General features: G+C 46.9%; 1 protein-coding gene and 1 long non-coding RNA gene across 3 annotated transcripts in view; one reads left to right on the top strand and one right to left on the bottom strand.

The window, feature by feature from the left end:
• LOC124232481 (aldehyde oxidase-like) overlaps positions 1 to 10,382 on the top strand; it is a gene marked incomplete at its 5' end in the record, with an annotated part of 32,229 nt that extends 21,847 nt beyond the window's left edge. Inside the window, 8 exons of the mRNA XM_046649449.1 lie at positions 149 to 277; positions 987 to 1,061; positions 2,512 to 2,564; positions 3,793 to 3,907; positions 6,829 to 6,894; positions 8,050 to 8,238; positions 8,701 to 8,868; positions 9,805 to 10,382. Coding sequence (XP_046505405.1) covers positions 149 to 277; positions 987 to 1,061; positions 2,512 to 2,564; positions 3,793 to 3,907; positions 6,829 to 6,894; positions 8,050 to 8,238; positions 8,701 to 8,868; positions 9,805 to 9,855 — 846 coding nt within the window. The remainder of the gene's footprint in view (positions 1 to 148; positions 278 to 986; positions 1,062 to 2,511; positions 2,565 to 3,792; positions 3,908 to 6,828; positions 6,895 to 8,049; positions 8,239 to 8,700; positions 8,869 to 9,804) is intronic.
• A 2,064-nt stretch (positions 10,383 to 12,446) lies between these two features.
• LOC124232482 (uncharacterized) lies at positions 12,447 to 13,786 on the bottom strand. 2 transcript variants are annotated; one of them, XR_006886863.1, is made up of 3 exons: positions 13,667 to 13,786; positions 13,056 to 13,515; positions 12,447 to 12,831 (listed from the first exon to the last, which is right to left on the bottom strand). It is a non-coding gene; the product is annotated as an uncharacterized LOC124232482 (long non-coding RNA). The 2 variants fall into 2 exon arrangements; XR_006886862.1 differs by having other exon boundaries at positions 12,447 to 12,672.

Raw genomic sequence — 13,786 nt, 5'->3', positions numbered from 1 at the left:
GAGGTTTTGTGGCTGGAGGAATTGGTGGTTCTGCCCGCTTGTCCCCTTTGTACATAGGAGGGCTTCACACACAGGCTTCCACGTGGGTGTATGCTCGGGTCTATGATTAACCAAAGTATCTGAAAAGAAACTCTCTTCTAAAATCCAGGTGGCCAGTCGTGAATTAAGGATGCCAATGTCTAATGTCCACCTGCGTGGAACCAGCACGGAAACTGTCCCTAATGCAAATGTCTCGGGAGGGTCTGTGGTGGCAGATCTCAACGGACTGGCAGTAAAGGTAAAAGTCCTTGCAGTGGACTGCCAATCATCAGCCCCAGCAGGGCAAAATCTGTGGGTGGAGCTCAGAAGATACTGAGAGTTAATCCAGCTCTTCTCTCCCTCCCGCCCCCTCTCAGTGAACCCCCCACCACACCCCCGCCGCCCAGACTGGGGCTCAGTCATTGCTGCAGCCCCCAGGGGCGCTCCTGAGCTGGAAGTGTCCCCGTTTGTCTCCCTCACTCCTGACATCTCACTGGCCAGCAGTCATTTCGACTCTACTCACTGTGTCTTTCCACTTCCGTGTGGTGGTGACACAGCTGCTTTGATCCAGATGCGCACCTGCCTCCAGTGCCGTGCAAGGCCATGTCCCTGCACCCTAGAGCCCTCACCTTTCCCCCAGCTGCTCCTGCCAGGGCAAGCTTTCGCACAGAGTAACTCCGACCATGCCGTGTTTAGAAACAGCGGCAGCGGTTTGCCAACAGTTGCTCTGTGAAGTCCTGACTTCTTAGCGTGGCTACAGGCCCCTGTCCTAGGGCCTGTCTTTAAGACCAGCTTGCCCTGCCCCCTACCCGTGCAGCCTTCACATCACTCACAGGGCTGGTCTCTTCCTTCTCCGCGTTCTCACCGGCCTCTCAAATGAGCTGATGTAATAGCACATATCATGTGGTTTTGAAATTGGTGTTTCCATGAAATTATGATCATAATTTTAACCAAAAAATAATCCCTAGGATGCTTGTCAAACTCTTCTAAAACGCCTTGAACCCATCATCAGCAAGAATCCTAAAGGCACGTGGAAGGATTGGGTGAGAATCGTTGTTACTTTGTGTTTTATGTTAGAAAAAAAAGGAGGGTGGAGAATGAGAGAGAGAGAGGTGACAATTAAATATCAGAAGAAAGGGCTTTAAAAGGCACTATTTCATAGTGATAAATGGGGGCTCTTTGGCTCTCGGCATGTGGAAATCCTATAAGATGGTGGCGGAACTCTTACATCCGGGAAAATTCTTTATTGGAGAATAAGATGGTGCTTCTCTCCAGAACTCTTGTTTTAAGCAATAATTAATTAAGGTTTCTTCCACTGGTACCTAGGTGTTTTTTAGATAATAGCTGTAAATCTGTTCGTTCTCCTACACTGGGTTCCACTGTCCCTAAAATGGGAAGACGACACCAGAATCCCTCTATAAAAGTAAAAATCATGTGAGCACTCATTTAGAAATAGGAAACCAAGCCACTGGGTGTACATTCCACCAGCAGTGGACACCAGATGGAATGGGAACCCTCATCTACTTCCTTTCATCTTCTAGCAATCTAGTTGGAAGAGAAGATACACATTCTAAAGTCAATAAGCAAACTTTGCAGAGTAATAGGTTCTAAAGTACCACATGGTATGGAATGGCTATCAGTAAAGGCTGGGAGTATGTGTCCTGCTGACTGTTCTAGAATGTCACATTAAAAGCATTGGTCTGGAGAAGATAACATTTGCGGAGTCTTACTTGGAAATGGTTCCTGCTATTCCATAGAGTTAGGATTCATTCCATAATCCATATAATTGGAGCTCTCAATCCTTTCTGAGCATATTTATTCCTGCCCTCTGCCCTGGCTACCTGGGCCCCGGAAGCTGAGAGAGCCTGGTTGGAGAAAGCTGGAGAGAGATGCAGAGCAAGAGAGTCAGTTCTCAACCATTGTGAAATGCGCCCTTCAGCCCACTTCCTCCTGTAATGGTTGCACTTCGTACCTTTTTCTTTCTCAGACTTGGGGACTTGGACCTCAACTCCACTTTTCTGTATATTAGTCAACTGTGTGCACTGCAGAATCAGCAGAACCTTTGGTATAACTGGAGCAATTTGGCAAAATTATACCCCTCTCCTAAGACTGTTATATATGCATGATATTAAAATTAAACATCCAACCACCCATTGTTTCCCAAAATGTTCCATGTTAACGGGTTGAGTCTTTCCAGATGACTGAGTGAAATTCTTCATAAGCAGAGCACGCGTTGCCCACTATAGTCCAGACTATAAGTGTAACATACCATGTGATTATGATCACACGCATTGGACAACGCTGTCGCTACGAGCAGTGGACCACAAATGCCTGTGGCGCTGGAGAATGCTGAGAGGAGTAAATTACTCTTGGTCCTTCCTAGTTATTACTACTGGTAGCTTTATTTAACACATAGTAAAATTAAAATCGAAGTCTCGAGTGGTTCTTACTGTATGCATCCTCTCTGCATCACGTTATATTCTTCTTTCCCAGGCGCAGGCTGCTTTTGATGAAAGCATTAGTCTCTCAGCGACTGGATACTTCAGGTAAATAGTCCTTTCCCAACATTCTGTGGGCAATAGTGCGGTATCTTGAGGAAGAGTTTCACTTCTGTTTGCAATTTTGGCAAAAAGTGATTTATACCTTCTGTTAACCCACTGTTAGAAAGAACATTTAGCTTTTACTTAATCCAAATGCCCAGAAAGGCTTTGGTTGGGAAAAACAGGCATGCAAATAAAATGCAGGTGAATTAAAGAGTCAGCTGGTGGTGGGTAGAGCCAGAGGCTTCTCCGTGGGTCGGTGCGTGGAACCCACAGCAGAGGTTGACGTTCTGTTGAAAACTCGGTGTATCTTTTAAGTAAAGAAACAGGTAAGGAAATGAAAATGAAACCCATAATAAGACAGATACCATTTCACACCGTCTAGATTGGCAAAAGTAGGAAATTTGACAATAACTATGTGTTGTCAAGATGTGGAACAACTAGAACTCAGATAGTTTGGAAAACAACCTCTCAAATTATTTTAATGGAGAGTAAAAGCCATCCGAGAACAGGGTGACACAGAGAGTCCTCCCTGATTTTGTCAGTTTGCCAGTTGTCATGGGAGTCCAGGGCCCTGGCTGGCTATCAGGAATACGCACTGGAAGCATTTTTCATGGCTACCTCCAGTCTGGGGGGAACAGAGGAGAGAAGGATAGAAAGTGCTGCCAGGTTGCTGGCCCTTGCTTCTCTTTCACCATGACATTCACTTGGTGTCCTTAGAGAGGAGCTGGGAACAGAGCAGGCCGTGGGGACCAGAGTAGTGGCAAAGATTAAAAGGCAAGGGCCTGATCCTTAGCACAGAGGCTGAATCCTGGAGCTGGAAAGATAGACGAATGGACAAGTATGCACCTCTGAAGCAGTGTTTGGTGTAAAATGCAGGTTGAATTCCCCGCATCTGATGACAGTAGGATTACATGATCCAATATTAGCCAAAAGCAAGAGGACAGGTAACCATAGAGTCTGCAGCTAACTTCCAGGCACAAGGAGTCATTGATGGGGAGCGATTGGATATTTTTATCAGACAAAGCAAGTTTAATAAGAAGTAAATATTTATTTATCCAACAGATTGAATGCATGCATTGTGTGCTGGCCCATCATTGTGCAAATGTACTCCTCTGCTTTGCTGTGCATAAAAATGGAGCGCAGCTTCTCATGGGTCTGTTTAATCATCATGGTCTGCAATTAGGGGACTTGGTCACTTAACAGCACTCCTCAAGAACTCTGTTTCCTCCAGGGGTTATGAGACACACATGAACTGGGAGACGGGCGAAGGCCATCCTTTCGCGTACTTTGTGTTTGGAGCTGCCTGTTCCGAGGTGGAAATAGACTGCCTGACAGGTGTGCATAAGGTCAGTACCAGCTGGGGGAGTCTTCAAATTTCCCCTAGATCCACCTCAATTCCGCATTTTCCTTCTATCTGTGCAGCATAGAAGCACTGCGTATTTGGCCTAGGGGTAATTTCTCTGCTCCCCAGAAGGACTAGACACTCAACAGTTGTCTTGGTGCTATGGTTACTTCCATGGAAAAAACAGTGGCCTCTCTTCTTTATTTCCTTGGCCCTTTTAAATGGAGTCAGGAAATAAGCCACTTCAAGGAAGAAGCACAGCCTAAAGGGAGCTTCTGTGTAGACTGTTGGCACAAGTAGAAGTCCTGACCTCTTGTATGAGATGCCATCGTACACCCTTCTCAAAGGATTTCATGAGCATCTATAATCTGCTAATGCACACCACGGGCCAGCCCAGGGAAGTTAGTGGCCAGCTTTTGATATCTTTTATCCAGCTAGGTCCCTGCTTTGTTAGTTTAAGAGCATCCTTGTGCTTTTAAAGGATGCTAGGCTGAGATGCACACCCACAGTCACACATACTCCTTCCTGCTTCATGGAGTTTGTCCTCTTGACGCTGGGTCTTTGGGGGTAAGTGAAGCCACTTACTAGCCACTGTCAATAATAATAAATGATTGTCAATACATTAAATGGCACTGTGATGCCTTCATAACTGTTATGTGATTATCTGTCCAAAATCCTACCCAGAAGCGAGCCCTAGTGCTTGATATTTCCAAACATCCTTTGTGACTACATCTTGGATTGCAATGAGATATAAATTTTGGTTTAATGTGTCTCCAGCATGTATGTTTTTTAAACTACAGCCAGCCTAATCTTTGAAATTGTCTACACCTGTATTGAACCTGCCCATTCAAGTGTCTGGCTTGCCTGGATTCTGACTCAGACCACATCACTTTTGGGGAACCTTGGACCAGGGCAACACAGTGACCACGCTAAGCGTGGTTTTCACCCCAGAGCAGCGCTCCTGTGTAGGGAGCTCACTAGAAAGTTCTCTCATGCTGCTTTCTGCATTCCTTCTCCTTCAGTGAAAAAGTTGGTGAAAACGTGCTCATTTGCGTTTTCTCTATGCCCTTATTAAGATCTAAGACCAAGCTAATAATTAGCCTTGGTATGAAATTTTAAGGTGTGTTCTTATGACTCACTTTAACTCTTAAGAGACGTGCTAAGAAGTCTTATCAGATGCCTTCACACAAGCTAGGTCTGTAGCTCACGTTGGGTATCACTCCTAGGCAAGAGGGGGGCCTCCATGGAGGCTGTTTCTCAGTCATTCTCCTCATGTTCACAGAATCGCTCTTCTTCCTGCAAAAGTTCCCTAATTTTGAACCTGCATCTGTATATTAGTTATCTATTGCTGTGTAACAAGTTACCCCCAAACTTGGCAGCTGAAAATAACAAATCTTTATTAACTGAAACCATTCCTGAAGATGAGGAATCTGGAGTGGCTTATCTGGGTGATTCTGGCTCAGGAATCCTCATGAGGTTGCCGTCAAGCTGTTGGCTGGGGCTGTCGTCATCTCAAGGGGGCTGGAGAGTCGGACTCCAAGCTCCATCACATGGCTGCTGGCAGGAGGCCTCAGTTTCTCGCCAGCTTTGGCCAGAGGTCTCTGTTCTTTACCACATGGACCTCTCTATAGGCTGCCAGAATGTCGTCAGGATGTGAAAGCTGCCCTGCCCTGCCCCCAACAGGGAGTGGTCCAAAGAAAAAAGAGAGAGAGAGCCTGAGGAAGTGAGAGAGCACCCTAGACAGAAGCCACAGTCTTTCATAACCTAATATTGAGGTGACGCACTGTTACTTCTGCCATGGCCTACTGGTCACACCAACCACGCTGGTAGAGTATGGAGGGGACTACATAAGGATGTGAATACCAGGAGGAGGGGATCCTTGAAGGCCATCTTGGAGGCTGGCTACCACCACCTAGAACATCTCTCTGCAGCCCTATCAGAAGACAGTGACAAACAGTAGTAAGTCCACAGCTTTGACACAAAGCCTTCATTAACACTGCAGCCTTGAGAGCACCTGCCCTCAGCTCCCGTTGAGGCTACTGGTCTCCTGGAAGATCAGCTTTGCTAAATGGGGTCGAAGAGAACTTTACAGTTTTCACTGTGTCTTTAAATAAAAGAGGTGAGTGCCTGAAGTTTTATTATATTAAAACATCCTGGATCACTGTCTAATTTTTTTAAGAAAAATGTTAGTTGAAAGTCCCAGATCAAATAAGGAAACTCTTGGGTTTCCTTTGTTCCATTAATAATTATAAGTAGAATCTGTTTGCCGTGGCAGAAGCCACTATGTCACATAAAAGAAGGTACAGCCTTGCTGGAGAGCAAGGGGGTTACCAGCAGCTGCCTGGGCCTGCTGCATTCCTCCTCATTTGTAGATCATTGGGAAACTTTTGGTCACCAAGTGGAATGTCAGATTTATTTCTTCTGCTCTAGAAAAGGAAAGTCAGGAAGGGCAGATAGCAATTGAAAGACCTTTTTGCTGATGCACCCTGAGTTCTGTGGTTCAGTAAATCTCACCCAGCCACTTGGACTCTGGATGTTGGGTTGGGTGGTGGCCACGCTGTTTTTCAACAAGGATCACGAAGGCCGTGGATGTTTTCTGTTTTCTGTGTCACGTTATGTCTGTGCTAGTGGATTGAACTCAGTATGTTGCATCACTCAGCTGGAATCAAAGTCAAGTGAATATTTTTCTCTCTTGTTTCCAAGAAATAAAAAATCAGTGCTTAAGCCAGTTGAGTATTTGTGTAACTTTGACAGTTATACATAATAAACTTTGTGACACAATGAAATCTTGGTTGCTTCTTCCTCCTGAAATATAATGTGGCCCAAAGAAATGTTCTGTACCAATGACATCCTGGCAGGAACTGTTTCTCACTTTTTCTCCCTGAGTTGTATTCATTGAAATAAACATTTTTCTTTTCTTACTAGAACATCAGAACAGACATTGTCATGGACATTGGCCACAGTATAAACCCAGCCCTTGACGTAGGCCAGGTACGTAAACTGAGCTGCCTCCTTCCTGTCTGTGAAGCCAGGACTGCTGTGGGCACCTGGAGGGAAGCACTCTGTCCAGCTGGGTCATCAGGCTGTCCTTCTGCCCTGTCGTCTGAATCTTTCCGTTCAGGCTGACCCCAGAACTCAAACCTCTTACTGTTTGAAATTGGGAAGGAAACATGGGTGTTTTAGGTAGTTTTTGAAGAAACATATAGTCTGTGATTGGGGAGCTTGAATGCAGCAGGACTAGGCATAGAGGTGACGAAGTGAGCCCCACACCTCGTAGAAGGACAATGTCGTGCCAGTGCTGAGCCTCGGGCGGATGACGGGCTCCAGATCCGGGAGCGGAAAGTTGGACTAGGATAGCAGGGCCGCACAGTCACAGCAGTAGCATTGGCAGGTAGTCCATTTTGTCCACAGACATTTTTTATTTCAATTTGAAATAATTGGCAAGAGACTCTTTAAGGACGGGCACCTCACTTAGCAGGTGGAGGTCATTTGGGCTGGGGAGTGGTCTGGACCTGTGGGAAGAGTCATCTAACGTCGTGGTGGAGGAGAACACCCCTGGCAGTAGACGGAAGTGACGATGGAGAGTGGGGTGGACAAAATGTGGCCACAGGAAGGAAGTAAAGGAAGAAGAGACCCGCAAGTCAGAAAAGTGTGTGGAAAGGTAGTTTGGCCACGTGCTGACATCTAAGAACTGGAGCATTTAAAGCTGTACGGGAAGCTCAGAGAGCACACAGTCCAAACCCTTCATGTTACAAGCAGAGAAACTGAGTCCGGAGATGTGAGGCCAGCCAGCTCGGGAGCAAGGGTAGTGGATGAGAGGACCGGATTCTGGAGCCCTGAGAGAACCTGTGCTGGGTCTGGGGACAGACCCGCAGAGGGGGCTTCATCTGCCTCCCGGGCAGGGAAATGAGGGCGTTGGGCTCTGGCTGACATTCGAACTCCGGTCTTTTGACTTTGAACTTAGCGCAGAAGAAGATGTTTAGAAATGCTTTTAGGTAATCTTTTAACTAAATTTTCAGACATGCTCCAAGACACGCTGAAAACCCTGTTAAGCGGTATTTTATAAATTTAAACAAACCGCATGAAGTGAAATGCCGCTGTTGACTATATTTTCTCATCTGTGGAATCTCTTTTTTTTTGCCTCAGATTGAAGGCGCCTTTATTCAAGGCATGGGCCTCTACACAATCGAGGAGCTGAAGTATTCTCCTCAGGGAGTTCTGTACACTCGTGGCCCCGACCAGTATAAAATCCCGGCCGTCTCTGACGTCCCCACAGAGCTGCACGTTTCTTTTCTGCCTCCGTCTCAAAACTCAAATACGCTGTATTCATCTAAGGTGAGCCGAGCGCGAGGAGTAAATGCGCGTTTGTGTGATACCCTGGAGGGGGCTCCGTTCGTCTCTTGGTCATTTGGGATTTTTACCAGGATTATTGAAGAAAAATCCCTATTAAACATTTTAATTATAAAGTAATTTAACAACATCATAAATTAAAAAAAAATACTCTGGATCTTGGAGCCTAACAAACTGCTGTCACCCTCAGGTTGTATCTGATTTTTTGTTTTGCAGTAATCATCTTCATACCTTTATCTGCCTTCTCCATCTGGGATCATTCCTTAGGCTGGAATCCTAAGAATGAAAATACTGGGTTAAAATATTAAATGACTTTTTAAAGCAAAAACTTCCATATAGAATATTTAATATTTTATGTATGCGTACAAACAGTGTGTACCTGTGGATTGACGTGTACGTGTGTATACAGAGAAAGAGTTGTAATCTAGGGGACTTGTTTCCCCCCAGGGTCTGGGAGAGCCTGGGGTGTTCCTGGGGTGCTCGGTCTTCTTCGCCATCCACGACGCGGTGAGAGCAGCGCGACAGGAGAGAGGCCTGCTTGGACCCCTGAAGCTCGATAGTCCGCTGACCCCGGAGAAGATTAGAATGGCCTGTGAAGATAAGTTCACAAAAATGGTACATTCTGCTCTCGAGATTCTAAATCCTTGTCCCCTGTCCTTGTAGTCAGTTTCATGAACCCACCATGGTGGTTTTCCATGGAAGAAAAGGGCATTCGAGCAGGAGAAAAGCAGAGTGGCCCTTGGATTGCATTTGTCATCAGCCTGGCCCTGCCTGGCCCACCGCAGGGCTCAGGTCTACAGCATTTGAACAAAGAAGGTTCATTCTTCATTGGTCAGTTATATGTTCCTCCCTTGTTTTGGTCACTTCCCAGAACACCGTGTCAGGAATAGAAGTGTAGGAACTGTGCTCTGAACCTAAGACCCTCAGGCCAAGGATGTAGGGGCCATTCCACCTGTCGGTGTCACTCCACCACAAACAGGCACTGGGAGAGTGCAGTTCCCAACTTGAAGGCAGAGTGAGAAGGGCTCTTTCTGGCTCAGGCCCAGTGGCAGGCATCCCTCCTTTGACCCCCCTGCCAAGCAGCGCCTCTGCGGAGCGAACTTCTCAGCTCTCGTTGGTCATTTTGGGCAACGGGATCTTTAACTGTGGGAGGAAGTCATCCGGATCACAGTGACCTCTCTGACCACAGACAAGTCATTCCTGATGTTGAAGGCAGAGCCCCCTGCTCCACTCCCTCCTCTGCTGGCTCCTTGCGGTGCCCCGTAGCTTTCCCTGAGCCCCGTGAGTCACGTCTTCACACTGGAGAAACACAGAGACTGACTCCCCTTTTCATTTGTCCCCCTTCAAGGGTGAGATGACGACTCTCACGGCTGCCCTGCCCACTGTGCTCCTCTCCTGGATCCCTCCACATTCTCAGGCTGTCCTGCCAAAACCTCTCCTTGTCCTGCTTGCCTTCTGGGTGCTTTTTATCCTATTTCATATTTTGCTGTTTTTTACCTCTCACAACCATTTTCCAAGTTGCCAACGTCCAAATTTGTTCTTTTATTCTAGATTCCAAGAGATGAACCTGGATCCTATGTTCCTTGGAATATACCCATATGATTCAGATACAAACTTCTGGGGAAATGGGCTGACTCTTCCAACACAGCAATCTGTCCAGTCTCTGCGCTCTAAAATGCTAAGTCTGAAAGACAAACTTCACAGTTCAGAAGTCATTTCACGGAGTATTGCTTTTATATGACGCTGATCTTAAATGTTCCATTGAGATTTTGACAGATATGCTTAAGCAATTTAGAAATCATATTTTAAGTGGCATGAATCCTAACTGGTTTTCTCTACAATGATATTTTCCATTAGTCGGTGCCATAAATCCATCCAGCTGAATGGAATAGAAGACGATGGCTTGTATGTGATCTGTATTTGGCTTGTATCCACCGACAGGAATTATACTGTCTGGTGAAAGGCAATTTTCTAAATAATTGTATTATTAGTATGGCTGTAAAGTTGTCATTTTCTCATTTGTGCCCATCTGCCATCACCCTCCTTTTCTTGTCAGAGGGGATCCAGGCACTGGATCTAAAGAGTCGGTGGAACCAAAGAAAAAAATAAATAAATTGGACTTTATCAAAACTAAGACCTTTTGTGTGTTTGCTTCAAAAGATGCTTCAAGAAATTGAAAAGACAAACCACAGAATGAGAGAAAATATTTGCAAACCACATATCTGATAAAGATTTAATATGCAGAATATATTAAAAAACTCTTACCACCCAACAAAAAGAAGATAACTCAATTTAAAAACAGGCAAAGAAATTGAATAGACATTTCTCCAAAGAAGATATATAAATGGCCAATAAGCATCTGAAAAGATACTCAAACTCATTAGTCATTAAACAAATGCAAATCAAAACCACAATGAGATACCATTTCACAACACTAGTATGGCTAGAATCAAAATGATGGACAATAGCAAGTGTTGACAAGGATGTGGAGAAATTGGAACCCTTATCCACTGCTGGGGAGAATGAAAATGGTGCAGATGCTGTGTGAAACAGTTTGGCAAGTGCTCAAAAAGTTAAACAGAATTATCATATGACCACTCCTAGGTATATACCCAAGAGAATTGAAACATATGTTCACGCAGAAACTTGTACGCAAATGTTCATAGTGTTATTCATAATAGCCACCCGTGGAAGCAACCCAACTGTGTCAACTGATGACAAAATTGGTATAGCCATACAAGGGAATATTATTCAGCCATACAAAAGAATGGCACACTAACACATGCTACAGCATGGATGAACCTTGAAGATGTTAAGTGAAAGAAGCCAGACACAAAAAGGCCACATGTACGATTCCATCCTTCTGAGACACCCAGAAAAGAGACAGAAAGCAGATTGGTGGTTGCGAGGGACTAAGTGGGGAGGTGATTGCAGTGAGTCTTGGGTTTCTTTTGGGGGTGATGGAAATGTTCTGGAATTAGATAGTGGTGAAGATGCACAATCTGCGAATATACTAAAAACCACTGAATTGCTCATTTTGAAAGAGTGATTTTTATGGTGTGTGAATTATATCTCAATTAAAAAAATAGATATGTAGAGAGAAATGGTAAATGTGGGAAAGATTGAGAAGTTGTGAGCATCATAAGAAATTTATCCCAATGGCTTTTAGTGACAGGAACCCTCAAAGGGGGCTAAATAGCAAGACATCCTCCCTGGGCCACTGCATTTCCATCCACGGCATCTACACTGAGGGGTCCCTTCTCCCTGCCACACTCCCCGCTAGGGACCCTTGTCCCAGAGCCAGGTGAAGATGGCAGTGGCTCTTCAATGGCCTCAGACTAGAGACCAAGGTCATCCTTGTTATGGTTGCACATGGTTCCTCTAAATCCCTGTAAAGAGCAGCTTTTCTCGTTGATACCACAGATCATTAAGGAGCACCCACTACGCGCCAGGCACTGTTCTGGTCCCTTAGGATAGCTCAGTAAACAAATCCACAGAGACTCCTGCCCTTGTGACGATGACATTCTGGTCAGGGAGGGAGACAGGAAATAACAAACAATAAATGAGTGAATTGTGGAGAATGATGGGTGCTGGCGAGTTCAAGGGCTGAGGGAATGAGTGAGGGCAGAGCGGGGTGAGGCCAGTGGAGCGGGAGGGAGACAGGGAGTGGGGAATGAGGGTGGTGGGGCGTGAGCCCAGCGGCCATGGGCATCAGGGGAGAAGCCTGCTGGGGAGAGCAGTGTCCCTGTGGGGGGTGTCTGGCCTGTTCCTGGGACTGCAATGGGGCCTGTGTGACTGGAGCAGACTTGGGGACAGGGCAGTCTCGCAGAGCCCCAAGACTGTTGTAAGGACAATGGCCTTTGATCTGCGTGAAATGCCAAGAAGTAGCAGGAACTGACCTGTGTGGAAGGCTCACCTGATGCTGTGCTGGCCCAGATGGGGGGAGGGCACGTTCTTAGGATGCTCACAGCTTCTCCAGCTTCCCCAAGGTTTCTGTTTCTCCTTCTTTCTCCCCCTCTCTTTGATGGGTGCCTCCATTTTGTCCCTTTGCCGGCTCCTCCTGCCCCTCCACCCCCTCCTCCCCCTCTTCCTCCTCCCCACGTCTATAAATGTTGGAATTCTTGAGGGTGCCGAGGGTTCCTCATGTCTCCTGCCCTCTCCCTGCGGGTGACCTTCCTCTCCGTGCCTGGGGATGACGCCTGATTCTCTACCTGTCACTTGGGCCTCTCCCACCTGGGATCCAGCTCTGACAACCCAACACTTGCCTTCCATTGCCACTTGGATGTCTCAAACTCACCTTAAACTCAGTGTGTCCCAAACAGATCTGCTTGTCAGTACAGCCACCACGAGATGCCAGAATCAGGGGAGTCTGTCGAGCCGCTGCCTTCTCTCAGTGCGCCTCCGCTCAGCCACGAAGTCCTGTCAAGCCCACCTCAGAGAACTTTCTTAAGTCTGCCTCTGTCTCTCTCAATTTCCATAGCTACTATGTTATTCCAAGCCGCCATTGTTTCTCCCCTGACTCCTGCAGTCGTCTCCTCACGATCACCCTGCATTCATTCTGCTTCCCCTCCAAACCATCTCCACATCGACGCCAATGTAATATACAAATTTATGGACACACACAACGATCACATTACGCCCTTGCCTGAAACCTTCCCACAGCTCCCATTCCTCCCACAGAACACTGCCCCAGGTCCCGCAGAGGCCAACGCACCGCAGTGAATCCGCCCCTGCCTGTCTCTGCAGCCCTGTGTCATGACCCTCTCCCCTTTGCCACCCGGGTTCCCTGTTCTATTTCTCACCTTGGAGCCTTTGCCTGTGTCCTCTGGCAGGAAGGCGCTGTCACTTCCACCTCTCCTTATGTTTGTCTGCTACTAAGGAGTGCTTCTCTAATTTTAACATGCACACAGGTAACTTAAGGATCTTGTTAAAATGCAATCGAGTAAGCTCAGAAGCAATAAGGGAAGATGATACTGGTGCATCCAGAATCACGCATGAGCAGGTGTGGAAGGAAAAAGCAACCTGGGTGAGCAGGTAACCAGACCCCAGCCATCCACTGCTGTTGCATCGGCGTGTCTCCCTAGTTCCTACCTGTGGCTCCACGGAGGGGTGAGAGGCCCCTCCCCTCATCATACCTGTGGCTCCATGATGGGTGAGAGGTCCCTCCCCTGGTAATACCTGTGGCTCTGTGGTCGTGTCAGAGGTCCCTCCCCTCGTCATACCTGTGGCTCCACGGTGGGGTGAGAGGTCCCTTATGACAAGCTGATAGAGAAAGAAAGAGTCTGAGCCTGGCTCACAAATGAGTTGGGTCAGTATGTGCGTACAAGCCGGACACGGGCAGCATCTGCACCACAGCCTCACTCAGAGGCCGTGAGGGAAACTCTCCCCAGGGGCAGAGCTTTGCATAATGCACCTGGTTATCCACTCTGTATGGAAAGCGCAGCAGCCCAGGGATAGAGCAGACACAGACTCATGGGTAGGAGCGAATGGTTTGGCCAGCTGGGCAGGACCTGGAAGGGGAAAGATGGGAGAC

This window comes from Equus quagga, unplaced genomic scaffold, assembly GCF_021613505.1.
Source record: "Equus quagga isolate Etosha38 unplaced genomic scaffold, UCLA_HA_Equagga_1.0 HiC_scaffold_6599_RagTag, whole genome shotgun sequence".
Lineage (NCBI taxonomy): Eukaryota > Metazoa > Chordata > Mammalia > Perissodactyla > Equidae > Equus > Equus quagga.
The sequence above is the reverse complement of the archived record's forward strand: the minus strand, read 5'-3'. Positions and strand labels throughout refer to the sequence as shown.